General features: G+C 35.3%; 2 protein-coding genes across 5 annotated transcripts; one reads left to right on the top strand and one right to left on the bottom strand.

The window, feature by feature from the left end:
- Nucleotides 1-1,777: 1,777 nt before the first annotated feature.
- On the top strand, nucleotides 1,778-9,069 carry LOC105327290 (uncharacterized transmembrane protein DDB_G0289901). 4 transcript variants are annotated; one of them, XM_066076477.1, is made up of 10 exons: nucleotides 1,778-1,933; nucleotides 4,210-4,334; nucleotides 4,815-4,889; nucleotides 5,163-5,280; nucleotides 5,383-6,108; nucleotides 6,217-6,675; nucleotides 6,775-6,828; nucleotides 8,003-8,203; nucleotides 8,420-8,549; nucleotides 8,710-9,069. In XM_066076477.1, the coding sequence occupies exons 1-10, from the start codon at nucleotides 1,813-1,815 to the stop codon at nucleotides 8,915-8,917; spliced, it is 2,217 nt and encodes a 738-aa protein (XP_065932549.1). In that variant the 5' UTR covers nucleotides 1,778-1,812; the 3' UTR covers nucleotides 8,918-9,069. The 4 variants fall into 4 exon arrangements, with proteins under 4 accessions (XP_065932549.1, XP_065932548.1, XP_065932547.1 ...); XM_066076476.1 differs by having other exon boundaries at nucleotides 7,976-8,203; XM_066076475.1 differs by having other exon boundaries at nucleotides 7,196-8,203.
- Nucleotides 9,070-11,398: 2,329 nt separating this feature from the next.
- On the bottom strand, nucleotides 11,399-15,243 carry LOC136272994 (von Willebrand factor D and EGF domain-containing protein-like). The gene is made up of 6 exons (XM_066076473.1): nucleotides 15,191-15,243; nucleotides 14,756-14,861; nucleotides 14,530-14,638; nucleotides 14,311-14,438; nucleotides 13,305-13,422; nucleotides 11,399-11,733 (listed from the first exon to the last, which is right to left on the bottom strand). Exons 2-6 carry the CDS (start codon nucleotides 14,795-14,797, stop codon nucleotides 11,546-11,548), a joined length of 585 nt encoding a protein of 194 aa, XP_065932545.1. The 5' UTR covers nucleotides 14,798-14,861; nucleotides 15,191-15,243; the 3' UTR covers nucleotides 11,399-11,545.
- Between the last annotated feature and the right edge of the window lie 445 nt (nucleotides 15,244-15,688).

Genomic DNA, 15,688 nt, shown 5'->3' with positions numbered 1-15,688 from the left:
TGAACGATGTTACTTAAGTAGTATTTACTTACTGATAAGTATAGAAATTATTCTACTTGGGTAGTAACTTGAATATGGCGCAAGTAGGTGACCCACAGTGAACGTAGAATGAATGAAACGCAAAGCCTTGCTATCAACAGCAATTATCATTAAGTAGAGTTTAATTTGTACTTATGAGGAACGTTATCTACTAGGTTTTAAACTATGTCAACAGTCACTTGGAACACAAATAGAATCAGTTTGTAACATTCGCAAATAGCTAAGGGTGTGCGTGTTGTGGGAGTTGATAAATGGTTCAGACTTGTATTTTGAGTCAGTCTAGGAGAGAGAGAGAGAGAGAGAGAGAGAGAGAGAGAGAGAGAGAGAGAGAGAGAGAGAGAGAGAGAGAGAGAGAGAGAGAGAGAGAGATTAGAAATTGCATGCCTGAAAGTAAAATTCATATATTAATATTGCAATCAACCAATTACATTGTAATAATTAATTGCATCTTCTTCATTCTTCTCAGCTTGTAATATGAAAATAGCACACGCGAAAGAAATGTGTCCCTCTTTTCCTTCGGCCTTATTTAAAAATAAATAAACAAATCATTTATATAGATGAGTTATAATTGAACTCGGGTATTTACACATTACCTTTACTTGATGTAACTAGGTGGTTACATAGATGATATCAACCAGCAATCATTCAATGAGTCAATGGTACACGCCCGAACTTTTCCATAAAATGTTGACATTCTCACTTTTTTAGAAGTGACTGTCTGATTTTTTATTACCGCAAAATTCATGAATTAATAGAAGGCTTAATTATTGAAAATCAATAAATGATCAGGTGGTGGTTTACCAGATATCGATGAATAGAAAAATTGATTAAAAATTGAGATATACCAAAAAAAATATTTTACCGCTACACTCAGATATTTCTTTCTGTTTCACGTTTCTGTTTCACATTTCACCCCCCAAAAAAAAAAAAATAAATAAATAAATAAGAAATAAATAAGAAGTATGTTGCAGTTATTTATAGAAAACTAAAGTTAAGCTGAAGGAAAACAGCATAATTTTATGTCACGCCAATCTACGACCAGGAAAACACTTATCTGATTAGTTTTATGGGCCAATTACCCACAATCTTCGCAACCTTCAGTTAAAATGGCAACAGTAAATACATGTAGAGGTTTTGGCTAAAAATTCATTTAGGATCAAAGCGTTCTTGCTTTGCCGGGTGTTTAGTTCTATTTTAGTACATATCAACCCGAGTGTACTTGTACATTTTTTTTTTATCTTCTTCACCTTTAGGAACTGTATATTTTGAAAATATAAGTACACTTCTTTAAGAAATACGCTGCGTTATAGATTAAGTTAAATCGATTTAAATCAATTCTGATCGAATTTCAAAAGTAACGTAATTTAATTGTTTCTCAAAAATTTGACAACAGGGAAAAATATCAACAAATTTAAACTGCTATTGCCGCACGTCAAACAATGAGTAAGACCTTACATCCCGCGATTCTAGAGGATGAAGATATATTGAGCAAATATTGCAAGAAGGTCAGGCTATGTTTTTAAAAATGCATTTTTAAGAAGAAGAACAGTCCCAAACATCATATTTGTAATAGGCAACACATTTATGCAATTTCGTTTTCTGACATTAAAGATTAACAGGTATCTTGCTAAACGACAATTATAGTTCCAAACATTCCTCGTTTATTTATTTGTGGACGTAGAAACTGGTTTAGGGTGTAAGTAAATGCAGAGGAGAATGAGTGAAAGTTGTCATCCCCTCCCTTCATAAGACAGGGTAAACAAATTAATCGCGATGCCTCCTACAAGATCGGGATCTTTAATGGGAAGGACCGAGAGGCAGAGAGATAAACAGAAGTCGGCCCTCGGTGGAACCCTCAACATGGCTGGAACACGTCTCCTGGTTTTTATTGCTTGCAAGTATCTTTGTTCATCTTATCGAAAAATCTAAGTTCAGAATTGACTTTTTATCCTTAAAATGCTTTCATTTATTTTATTTATTCTTTTGATTATGGTTAAACGTTATTAGATGAGTAAGAAACGCAATCGGTGTTGCTTCAGATAAATGACGGCACAAATATGGTCAAATGCATGTGCAAAAAATCCTAAGCAAAACTGACCAAAAAAAAAAAAAAAAAAATCAGCAACAAAGACATACCAAAAATCAAGCACAACTTGCTTTGATCGGATTGAAATATTTGCTTAAATGCAAAATTAAAATTGGAGTTAAACCGATAAACATACTTTTCGTCATCGCTAAATATTTTAAGTCAATAGAAGAATTTCCTCTGAAAAAGAATGAATGACCTATTTGAGATGTTATATACAAAAATGTAACATTTCAGATAATACACGGTTATTTTTTTTTTTGAGGATCCTGTTATAAATTCAATCGTTTACTTCCACTTAACTTCTTTGCAAACTTTTGTCATGTTGTAAATTTTGAATTTACTTGGTGGGTGTCAATACAAAATTCACAACATGAGTTGTCATGTTGTAAATTTTGTATTTACACCCACCCAGTAAATTTAAAATTTACAACATAACACTTTTGTAAAAAAGCAGACCTAAACAAAGAACGATTTGTTTAATCATTTTTTAAAATAAAAAAAATTGTAGGACTTATATTAAACCAAAGTTTTCTAATTTGGTTTGTTGGGATCTAAATTCGTGGATTTGCTCGCACAGATAATGAGAGACCGCATTCATAATTCGTTGGAGATGCACATGGGGGGGGGGGCACCATGAAACCACACGAATTCTAAATATTCAACCATCATTTAAAAACCTAGCTCTTTAAATCTCAAATCAAGCCTCCACTGCGTGTTTTGATTTTTTAATTTGTAAGATGATTTGATATTACGGCTACCGTATCTATAATGAAAGGAAACAATATTGAATTTCATTTTTTTGGCGGTGCATATTTTGAAATAGAATTGTTCTGATTCATTGAAGGGATATATATTAAAACATATCAATGTGAAATATAAACCGTTTTCTCTGTATTTTATATTAACATATTTAAAGGAATATAATATTTGAAATACAAATTACAAGTGAAAATTTCGGCTTTAAGATAACGTTTTTTATACGAACCTCAAAAAGATACGTGTGTTGCAATTTGAGTATACACACCCATTGAAGTAGAAATGAACAACCATAAAACTTGCAAAATGCAATAAAACTGATTGAAAATAGGTAATCAAGAGTATAACCGGTGAAATAAGCAAATGACTAAGGGATTTTCATACATACATAAAGCCCATATATTCGTTATCGATTGTAAATAAGGAATGTAGCACTCTATAGTATGCACTAGAAAACTGAGTATCATAATTGTGTGCTGGACACGCCAATTCCGTAGAATTCAAAATAATTAATAATAAATCATACAATTCAAGAAATGTCCAAGCGCACCAACTTATCAAAGACATTGTTACTAAGGAAGACATCAGAGGTTCCAGGTGTGGACAAAAAGATAAACATTTGAAAGACATGGGATACACAAGGATTAGTCTAAATATCAACAAGAAACAAGAATGCAGCGGAGGCTAAAGCGAAGTCTCATACATGGGGATTATGATATTGAAAGAAAGTCATAAGGATAAACAACGTTCTAGAGAGACCGAGAATATAACCAAGATATACTGTGGTTAACATTTTCCCTCTTGTTTGCTTAAATAAGAACTAAGTTTATAGTCCCGGCTCGCTAATGGGCAAAATATTTGGTTTAGCTATATGTGTCACATCGCTCTTACATCAACAGATAAAAAACACCTCATAATTAATAAATCTGACGAATATCAAGAAATAAGGGCACGAACTAATTTTTATCCGGATATTATACCGGTATCTAAAAACACCCATTTATTGAAAAAAGTTAGTTATAGAAACCTTTTAAGTAAGACCTTTATATTCGTGGCTGTAACTGTGTGAAAGCATCAGTTAGTGTATGTTCAAGTTTGTTCAAATCTTTAGATTTTAAAAATATGAATAACTTATATTGCTCCGTGTTTCATTTACACAATACTAGTATGTTTTTATTAGATCTTGGAGGATATAACTATGATATATCAAAGACCCCCCCCCCCCCCACATACACACACACAGCATATTTTATTTTCAAGTGAATAGCTATGATTTTACAGCATGTTTACAATGCGTTAATTTACAGGGCTGTAATCTATTTCAGGCATAGCTTTAGCGAACTGTGCTCCTTCTACGAGAGAAAACACTGAACAGTATAGCTGTTACTCATGCGACAACTTGAAGGAAGGCGAAAGTTGCAGTCAAACCGCCGTCTGTCAAGCGGGCCATGTAAGCATTGGCGTAATATCACTGTAAACCAAGTATTGTACATTCGCGAGAGACATTCACGTACAGCCTTTGTTTCCGATGATTTTATTGCCGTGAACATGTGTTTATATTTAACTGTACAAAATAGAGAAAATGGCATGACTACTTGCTGTTTGTCAGGTCAGCGATCAGTTCTCAACAGGTCGTTGGCAAATATAACATGGCACGTATTAAACATTATTTACAGTCTTCATATTGAATACTCTCAATATTGCAAAATATATATTAATTAATAATTCTACATTAACTTAAGTAATTCTATTGCCATTACGTATAGAAGCTAACTAAAGATAAAGTTACGTACAACTTTTTAGAATCTCGTTTGTATCTAAATACATAACCTCGAAAACAAATATACCATAAGGGTTAATACCGTTTCCTTTTTTCAAAGGTTATGTAAATAGTTTATCGCTTTTAAGGAACGTCTCTATGAATTTTCAGGAGCATTGCGTTACTAAGCGACGATACTATGTAGACGGATCGGTGCTGGTAACCAAGGGCTGCTCTCATATGCAGGTACGTTGTTAGGGAGATTAATGTCGAAATAATGCATTAGCACCAAAGTGAGACCGATGTTAATTTTAAGGAAGAACAAGAGTGCACTAATTTACATCACTCTAGTCTGGGAAGACACATTACGCCATTAATAAAACCACATTTGGTAATCGTTTGATAGTTTAATTGTTTGTTATGAACTTGGTTTCTCGTTAAGTGAAAGGTATAACAATAACTTTAAATCAAAACGCCCTCCTTCAAAAAATATTAATTGTTTTCTTAAAATTATCATAGACATGTATGAATAAAGAGGAAAACAATGAGGAGGAATGCTACGGGGGTGATAGGACCGGGTACGAAGGAGTCTGCACCTGGTGCTGTGCCGGCAGTTTGTGTAATGCAGAGGGAAAAGGTACAAGGTGTTTTTAATATGGCGCTGTATTTTGTGAGATAGTTGAAAGAATTTGTTTGAATTAAAGCTGCTTTGCATGTGTCTCATGTTTATGAACTGTAGAAGAAGATCAACGATTGAGAGCTGAAGATGATGATGGTAACAAGAAAGCTAACACGAAACCGAACACAAAACCAAACAATAAGCCTCCAACTGGAGGAAAACCTAACACGAAACCCCCAACTGGAGGAAAACCTAACACGAAACCCCCAACTGGAGGAAAACCTAACAACAAACCGCCAACTGGAGGAAAACCTAACAACAAACCTCCAACTGGAGGAAAACCAAACCAAAAACCCCCAACAGGAGGAAAACCAAACCAAAAACCTCCAACAGGTCCAAATAAACCTAATTCAAAACCGACAACATCGCCAGGGGGCTCAAACGGTCGTCCGGGTTCTCCGGGATCAAACGGAACTCCTGGCTCGAATGGGAACGGTGGAAATGGTGGTAATGGGGGTAGTGGTGGCAATGGCGGAAGTGGTGGAAATAGCGGAAACGGAGGTAATGGTGGAAACGGCGGTAATGGTGGAAACGGAGGGAACAGTGGGCAAGGTGGAAACGGTGGCAATGGCGGAAGTGGTGGAAATGGTGGAAATAGTGGCAATGGAGGTAATGGGGGTCAGGGCGGAAACGGTGGCAATGGAGGGCAAGGAGGAAATGGTGGTAATGCTGGAAATGGTGGAAATGGTGGCCAGGGTGGAAATGGTGGGAACGGAGGAAATGGTGGCCAAGGTGGAAATGGCGGTAATGGTGGAAATAGTGGGAACGGAGGAAATGGAGGTCAAGGTGGAAATGGTGGTAATGGTGGAAATAGCGGCAACGGAGGTAATGGTGGAAACGGGGGAAGTGGTGGAAATGGTGGCAATGGCGGAAATAGTGGAAACGGAGGTCAAGGTGGAAATGGTGGGAACGGAGGAAATAACGGAAACGGCAACAATGGAAATGGTAATAACGGTAATGGTAACACCGGTAATGGTAACAACGGAAATGGAAACAATGGCAACAATGGAAATGGTAATAATGGTAATGGTAACAACGGTAATGGTAACAGCGGTAATGGTAACAACGGTAACAATGGAAATGGTAACAACGGCAACAATGGAAATGGTAACAACGGCAACAATGGAAATGGTAACAGCGGTAATGGTAACGGCAGTGGTAACAATGGCAATAGCGGGAATTCTGCACAGTGCCACATTCATTCTGGTCAAATCTGTTGCCAGAATCATGGAAACCAGAACAGCGGACAAGGAGGAATTGACTTGGATATTCATATTCACATTGGTGGTCTCATTTTAGGAAGCGGTACTTGTTCCAAATGTCAAAACCAGTTAACACAACCAGGGACATCAGGTAAATTTAAAGGAGCGAATAAATACCAGATATATATAAGCATTATTTCCTTTTTAAAACGATTTTGTGCATAACAATTTAATAATATCTTTTGTTTAGGTTCTAATGTAGTTGTTAAAAACCCCACAACATCAGCACCAGCGTCAAGTCAAGGTAGGCTAGCTGAACTTTACAAAAAAAAACTATCTTTGAATTTTTGCATCCCTATAAAAACGATTGATTTAAATCTTTGTTGTGGTGGGAAATGTTATGTATCCAGAAAGCGCAAATCGGCTTATCAATTTTATGTCCTTAATTATAATTCAATAAATGAATTTTGATTATAATAATGTACCATATTTACAGTAATTAATTAATTACGCTTACAGTACACACACATTTACAGTTAAAATATCTCCCAGATTCAAACCCTCTAAGCTAATAAATTTCAAATGATATATCGATGTAAATGTTAATATATTGACAAATTATTCAACAATAAACGTTTGTTTTACATCGCATGCAGCAACATCTTCTCCAGCAGTAACCACCACACAAGCACCGACAAGTACACAAGCGGCTACAACAGCGAAAACACAGACAACAGATAAAAAGACAACATTAACAACTAAGAAAGTTACAACAACCAAATCTCCCATCAAATTTCATTCATCGGCAAGCGCTATTTCTACGAAACATCCAGTAACATCTGGGCACACAGGAAAATCTACGCAAGCAGCGACAACTACACAAGCGGCGACAACTACACAAGCGGCGACAACTACACAAGCGGCGACAACAACAACACAAGCGGCGATAACTACACAAGCGGCGACAGCTACACAAGCGGCAACAACAACACAAGCGGCAACAACCACACAAGCGGCGACAACAACACAGCCAGCGACAACTACACAAGCGGCAACAACCACACAAGCAGCAACAACTACACAAGCGGCAACAACAACACAAGCGGCAACAACTACACCGGCAGCAACAACAACACAAGCGGCAACAACCACACAAGCGGCGACAACTACACAAGCGGCGACAACAACACAGCCAGCGACAACTACACAAGCGGCAACAACCACACAAGCGGCGACAACTACACAAGCGGCGACAACAACACAGCCAGCGACAACTACACAAGCGGCAACAACCACACAAGCGGCGACAACTACACAAGGGGCGACAACCCTAAAAGCAACAACAACACAACAAACTACCACACTGCAGTCTACGACAGATAAAAAGACAATTGCTACCACAAAAAAGACCTCGACTACAAAGTCACCTCTTAAGATTCATACTACTACAGTTCAAACTTCGACTCATCCATCTTCAGCAACTGTCCCGATAACTACAACAGTGCAGTCAACAACCACCCAGCCGCCTACAACCACTCAAACGACTACCACAGACAAGAAAACAACCATGACAACAAAAAAGATCTCAACCACCAAGGCTCAAACAACAACAAATCAACCAACAACAACTGTTCCAGTAACAACACCAACAACTAACGCCACCACAACACCAAAACCAGGTTGATTAATATAAAAATGCTTATTGTTTTAAAAACCTCTTTTATTCAATTAAGAATTATTTCATGTTGAATGACGACATATTGTTGTCTCCTTTCAAATGCATCAATTTTCTTGAATTAAAAAAAATCATAGTTATTAAATTCGTTGCCAAGAAGTCAATCAATTTAATATTAATACTAGTATTCGAATATCGATTTTCAATTTTTTTCTCTTAGATTTCCAGTGCTACACTTGTAAAGACCAGACCTGCCAATCCCAGGAACTGACAACATGTTCCAGTGACTCCCATTACTGTATGTCAACAGTCAAACAAGACCAACAAGGAGGAAGGATCGTAACTAAAGGGTACGTTACTACATGTAACATACTGAAATCACTTTACTTAAAACTCATTGTCTCGCTCTAATTTTACTCGTTTAAAATCGAATTTCGAAAATTAGCTCTACTTACAATTTTTACTTTGGAACAAATTGATTGCAAAATGAACGTTTTCTTTCCCAAACAGGTGTGTAACGGTTGATGTGTGTAAGAATAAATGGTACCAGAAAACTGCTACAAACCCGGACTGTATCCTAACGATGGACGACAATCCGTCTGGGTTCCCGAACATGGCTATGGACTGTAGCTTCTGTTGTGTTGATAAGGAATGCAACAAGCACGTGGTACCAACGTTTACCTCATTGTATACGTCAAGAAGGAAGCGAATCAGCTAGATCCATAAACTTATAATTGATTTCCATAATAATATCAAAGTCTCAGAGCAAGAGAAATATAAACGACTGCTGTGTTTATTTGACAGCGAATGCGCATGCGCGTTCTCTTAATTTTACAGATATTAAGCATCTGGTCGAACCAAAATAAACAACTATCGTTACTGTACATCATTGGTTATAAATAATACAAATAATCAATCTTGCTTTTGTATCGATGTATCAATGGTTTGGTATTTTTGCAATGAAATTTCAGACCAGCTTCATTATCTTGTAAAGACATGTGATTGATATTTTACAACTCTGAAATAAAAAAAACAATTTCTTTCAAGAACAATATTTCTGTTATCTTTTAGTTTTTTCTTATCAACTTTTTCCGTTATCTGTCGACGTTGTCGTTTCTGATGTAATTTTTTCTTCATATTATTATTTTCCCCAAAACCACTGGGTCAAATTTCAACAATATTTTGCACAAAACAATATTGGATGAATGGGATTTAGTATTGTTCTAATGATGAGCCAAGTCCTCTTTAAAAGAGAAGATGATTTGGAATTATTAAAAATTTGCTAATAAATCAATGGGCGGAAAAGCTGAATCTTGTGTGGACGCATCCTCAATTGGCGAGGATTTAAGTTTGTTTTAATCAAGATCCCCAATGGGAGGATGAAGCTGCAAAGAAAATGGTGGTAAAATTCTTAATATTGGAATAAATATAAAATTTAAAAAAATCTTATTCTCAAAATCTGACACAACAAAAGGAGCTCGATGATTAACTTTAGAATATGTAGACGTTTTCGCATACATTTTAGAATATTTACATTTTCATAATTAAGGAACATTCTATGAATACTATGCAGTAATCAAACACGATCGATGTGATAAATTTAATCATATAGCCCTGAGGGCTTTACTTGATCTGGTCACCCTCGACCGTATATCATCACCTCATAAATCTCAAAGGATGATATCTTATTTCTTAACGAGTTTCATATCTTATAAAGTTAGAAAGAGATATAAGAATTGCTGTTCAGACGAGCGATGTGGTCCAAAGGCCTACTGTTAAGATCAATCGCAACTTCTCGGGCCTTTCCGACCTCTGCCGGAAAATTAGAAACTTGCGATTGCTGTTTAGATACCTTTGCAATACCACAGGGGCCAAGCCCGTTTTAACATTAATTTCAATGTAACCATATATAAAGAAATGGGTCGAACTCTGACACAGATAAAAAACTACCAGCTCGTTTCAAAACCCTAATAAATCAATTAATTTTTAAAACACTCGCAATATGCATGTATTTTTCAGAAAAGTAATGTCTGAGATACACTCATGTCGAATTTCAAGTTGATGGGTCTTAAAATAGCGGAGATATACGACATTATTCTCTCGAAGTCACCAGTTTATTTTTACTCGGACATTTACTGGTCCAGGGCTCACGATGGGATTTTGCCTATGGCAATAGCAGTGTTGCAACAAGTCGAGAAACTTTAAAATCTCACATCAAATGTACGCTACTTACATCCTTAAATTCCGATAAAATTCCTTAAATACTCTCCAAACTGAACTTTTATTCTGCAGCCACATGAACTTCTGACCAGACCGGCCATAGTGATAGCTAATGTTAAACTCAGTTTCATTGGTTAATATTCCTCATGGTCCAATCAGAATCAGTCTTTCTCGTAGACGTTAAAATGGCTGGCCCTATCAGAAGTCAATTTGGTTGCAGAATAAAAGTTTAGTTTGAAGAATATTTAAGGAATTTGATCGGAGTTTTTGTATGTAAGTAGCTTGCGTTTAATGTAAGATTTTAAAAGATTAGTGCGAATGTTTCTCGACTTGTTGCAATACTGCTGTTGTCATAGGCAAAATCCCATCGTGAGCCCTGGACCGGTAAATGTCCGAGTAAAAATAACCTGGCGACTTCGAGAGAATAATGACGTATATCTTCGCTATTTTAAGACCCATCAACCTGAAATTCGGCATGAGTGTATCTCAGACATTACTTTTCTGAAAAATACATGCATATTGCAAGTGTTTGAAAAATTAATTGAAGCGAGCTGGTAGTTTTTTTTTTTATCTCGGTCAGAGTTCGACCCCTTTCTTTATATATGGTTACATTGAAATTAATGTTAAAACGGGCTTGACCCCTGTGTGCAATTCCATGAATATACTGTTCGTAATGAAATAAAAAAGAGAGTGAAACTTGTCAATAACAACCTCTCGTTCCCTTCCAACAGAACTCGGAAAAAGCGAAAGTATAAACTTTACCAAATGTTAGAATTTATGATATGATTTAATTAATCACAACTGATACAATCGCAGAGCTCGGGAAAACACAATCGCAACTTCTCACAGCTAGGTTCGCGTAATTTGTATTCAGGATTCACATGGCTCCGTTTGGGAACATTCTTGTTCAACAAACGCATTATGCTTGATTTGTAACTAATTATTGTTACAAGTAGTTCGATTAAATATTGATATGCACTGAATCTTCGTTCCTTTAATAATAACAAACAACTTATTTCAAATTTTCGAAGAAGTTAATTGGGACGGGTCAATTTATGTTTTTTCTTCAAATAAACAATTCTCTGAAACATTTTCTGAGTGTAGATTGTTTTAATGGATCACGTGACTACGGAGCTAGCGGCGGAAAGAGACAAGGTTTAGAGCCACACAGCTTCTTGCAGTTACAATGTGTACATTGATTGGGCTGAATCTCCCCGCACTGACATCCACCATTTTTACAACATGCGCAGTTGAAAGAATTTGTGTTGTCCGGGCATCGACATCCGGTGTAAGTTGCAGTGTATTGGTCAATCTCTGCAAAGTCAAACATATCGGTCAGTTATTGTTCATTGGCAAAGGCCTTATATTAAAAACAAGCATTCTGATAGTATTGCATAAGCAATACACGTCCCCTACCGGTTTGTAGAAAATTGTGAAAACAATGCACTGTTATGCAGAATATAATTTCTTACCGTCTTCTGTTCCCCGAATCGATTGTAATAATACAAAAAACCCTGTCGATTAAATTTAAAACACAATGTTTGACACTATTTTACAGAACTTATTTGTTTTTTAGAAACAATAAAAGGAATGGTCCCAATAATGCACGTCTGACGATATTATTACTATACTCTGTCCCGAGTTTTTGCTTCCACCACTTTTTGCATGATATTTCAATAATAGTAAATACCTTTGTGCTCAAACTACGTTCATCCACTGATATAAAAAATGTCCAGATTATCTGTTTTGAAATGCCCCCTCTACAGCTTCAGGTTTCAATACACATCCCGAAATTGAAAGTCTACGGAGATTTTGCATTGCAACAGCCATTAATAAGCCCGGATGATAACGTTAAAAAATTGCGCGATGTATTCCGAGTGTATTCCGAATGGAGAAAAGATGTAAACATTCCCCATTATAAATCTCCGTAAGGAATCTGTTTTCGTTCCTGTTAATTTTTCTGAGTGGAAAGGGATAATTGTTCAATGAAGATATCTTGGATATATTCCCTTTTAACGATTTCAACCGTATTTCTTTCACATGTATGTGTAATTTTATTAAAAATCATCAAAAAGCGATGGAAGCAATAACTTGGGACAAACTTTAACTACATACTTTCCTCCTTTATCCAATACACCAAACCCGATAACGAACCCGAACATTAAAAAATTGGAATAAAAAAATTAATTTTCTCGAAAATATGTCAACCAGACGCTACAAAAGTGTAAATTTGATCTGTAGCTTGACATTTTGAAGCTGTTCAGCAAATTTCATATTATTCCTCAAACGCATAAAGAAAAAAAGTGTGGAAAACTGAAGTGGGACAGACAGACGGACGGACGCAGAGGAAAGCTATAGTCCCCTCAGGTGAAAACCGGTAGGGGACTAATAACGATGTCCTTGAGCATTTTCATGGAGTTGTGTTTTATAATAATACTTATTAGTATTTGTTTTTACTTTTGTAAACTTGCACTTACACAGCGATCTTGGACGTTTTCCTGGAAGTTGATCAATTACAGAAACGTTAATATATGAAAGTAAATAAATAAATGAAGGAATAAATAAATGAAGGAATGAATGTATAAGTGAATAAATAAATACATGTAAATAGAAATACAAGGTCATTGCGCATATCATATGTGCTTTAAGTGCAAAACTCTTTTTAGTGAAATAACAGTAAGTAAACAATTGATACAATAAAAAAAACGATATAGACTAGTACCTGATATTTACGCAAGTTTTTTTAATGATATAAATATATATCAATTTGTGTTGTATAGTATTTGGTCTAGATTTAATAAGGGAACGTTTATGTTTAATTTGGCAAATCCCAGAGCAAGTTTTTTTTAAATGGAATAAAGATAAATGTATATTGAAAATCTAACCTTGCACTGTTTTGATAGATGTCCAGTTAACAGTAGAGACAGCAGGATCGCACACCTGTCCTTCGTTATTCTGGTCACCATTCCGGTAACACATGCCGTCAATGACACAGGTGTTGGGCTTATGAAAAATAATCAAATTGAAATCTCAAATCTAGGAAATCTGACCTCATTAATATCTATGATATTTTATAATTAAAAAAACAACGAATTCTAAAATATAAAATAGACTTTTTCTTCAAAAGTTTCTAGAAAATCAAAGTACTGAAGTACTGACGGGAGTTGATTTTATCGATTATCATTTATATTAAAATCAACTTATCTTGCATGGCAATTAGTTTCTAGTCTGTATTTGAATTACGCACTTTTTATAATATGGATTTTTAGACTTCTCAGACAAGAATTTCGAGAAACCCCATAGGAATCATGTTGTGTAATATTTAAAGATGGATTTTAAACTATATATCAGTAATCGAAACAATTCTAAAGATTGTATGGATCCAAGCACTATTGTAATCGAACTCTTGTCTTGTTCAACCAGACGTTCGCTGTCTCCGTTAATCTCCGACAAGCAAGAGAGCCTCTTTGCTTGTCGGAGATTTACGGAGACAGCCGAACGTTTGGTTGAACGAGACTATATCAAACTCATGCGTAGGAGTACATGAGACTACAAAAATATCTAACTTGTTCATATTATATAAAATCTGACTATTTTCAAAGTGTTTATAGATAAGTTTCCTTGAAAAACAATGCTTCAGCATACATTTCATCGAAATCTTCTATTATTTTCAAAAACTAAGTCTTGTCAGCGGTGGTGATTTGTGCTTAGGTCCAAACACTGTTTCGCTTTCGGTTTGCCAGAGTAATTGCATAGGAGAGTTGATTAAAATCAACTCCCAAAAATGAGAACAGTAATTTTCATTCATAATAATAAACAATTACTTCCATCGACTGTTTTTGATGGTATTACTACATGCTAATGCGTTTTCTAACACTTTAGACTACTAACGTTGTCAGTACAGACTCCATCAGCTGAACACTTGGTACAGTAACCATCAGCGACAATAAACAACGCCTCCTGACTGTAAAGTTGACCATCTGAGGTTATGGAGATTTTAAAACCCTTGGCACTCGGTCCTAAAAAATAATGAATTCAAAATTTCAGTTAATCCAGTATTGATAATTTCAAGAAAAATGTATTTAATAAGTGCTATTTTTAAGTATCTACCTTTCATAACGTTGCTTTCTGGAATTGGGCACTGCACCTCTAAAAAGCTAAGAAATTCCCCTTTAGTGTTCACCGCTGGGCCTGATTCCACCGGTTCGCCATTTGATACCTAATATTAAATCATGGAAAAGAATACAAGTATATAATACTGGATTAATAAATCATTGGGTCGTGAGCCTTAGCTTGAGTGAGAAAACAACAAAATTGTAGAAATGTTCATTCATACATTCATTGGAGTGATTCTACATGATAAAGCGTCCGATTCCATGATATTATCAACGATGACGTTAGCTTGTCTGCAGGGCCTAGTTCTGATGTCACAGAATCCGTCTCTGAAACGATGAAGGTCGGACTATATAAATATGTAAAAAAAAATATTGGCATGAAATAACAAAAACTGATATGAAATACCTACTAATATACCGGTATGATAGGAGAAAATACCTTATATCTAAACGTTTATTACCATAACAATTTGAATACAATATTGCTATATAGTATCGCCAAACGCTACATGAAATGGCTTTATGGGCACTTTTACTAGTTAGGGTTGACTACTTTACCTTTGACTTAGTCTGACTTTTTCATATAAACTTTAGAGCGAGATCAAAAAATGAACTGTTTCACAATTTAAGGACCGACTTCTTGGATGTTTGCTTACCCTCTTAAACGATATATCTTAGGTGCAACTCCAATTTGAACGGAACAATCTCCATATCTTCGTATTGTTTCAAAGAACATATTTCAACAATATTTTAATATTTCTATCGACATATATTGGCATGTTTATGTGATATTTCATAAAAGTAAAGAAAAAATCAACTCCAATTTTCCCCTAAAATTAGCTTATTTCATGCCATATCTCAAAATTTACATTATAGACCCATACTTTTGGTTTTATTTTCTGAATATTTAAGTTTCTTTTGACAAGTCTGTCATAATTTGAGAAAAAGTTTGAGACTTTTAAATTATTTAATTGCATGTTGAATCGTTTATGAATAAAAATAGTATTTTTTTAGTGCATAAAGGTCAAAATATCAATAAGGTGAAAAAATTGCAAACTTTTTCATTATGATAATTTTAATTTTATTAATTCTAAATAATGTAAATTTGTATTTGATACCAGGGTTCATTTCGAGAAAAAAATATAGAGGGAAAA

This window comes from Magallana gigas, chromosome 2, assembly GCF_963853765.1.
Source record: "Magallana gigas chromosome 2, xbMagGiga1.1, whole genome shotgun sequence".
NCBI lineage: Eukaryota > Metazoa > Mollusca > Bivalvia > Ostreida > Ostreidae > Magallana > Magallana gigas.
The sequence above is the reverse complement of the archived record's forward strand: the minus strand, read 5'-3'. Positions and strand labels throughout refer to the sequence as shown.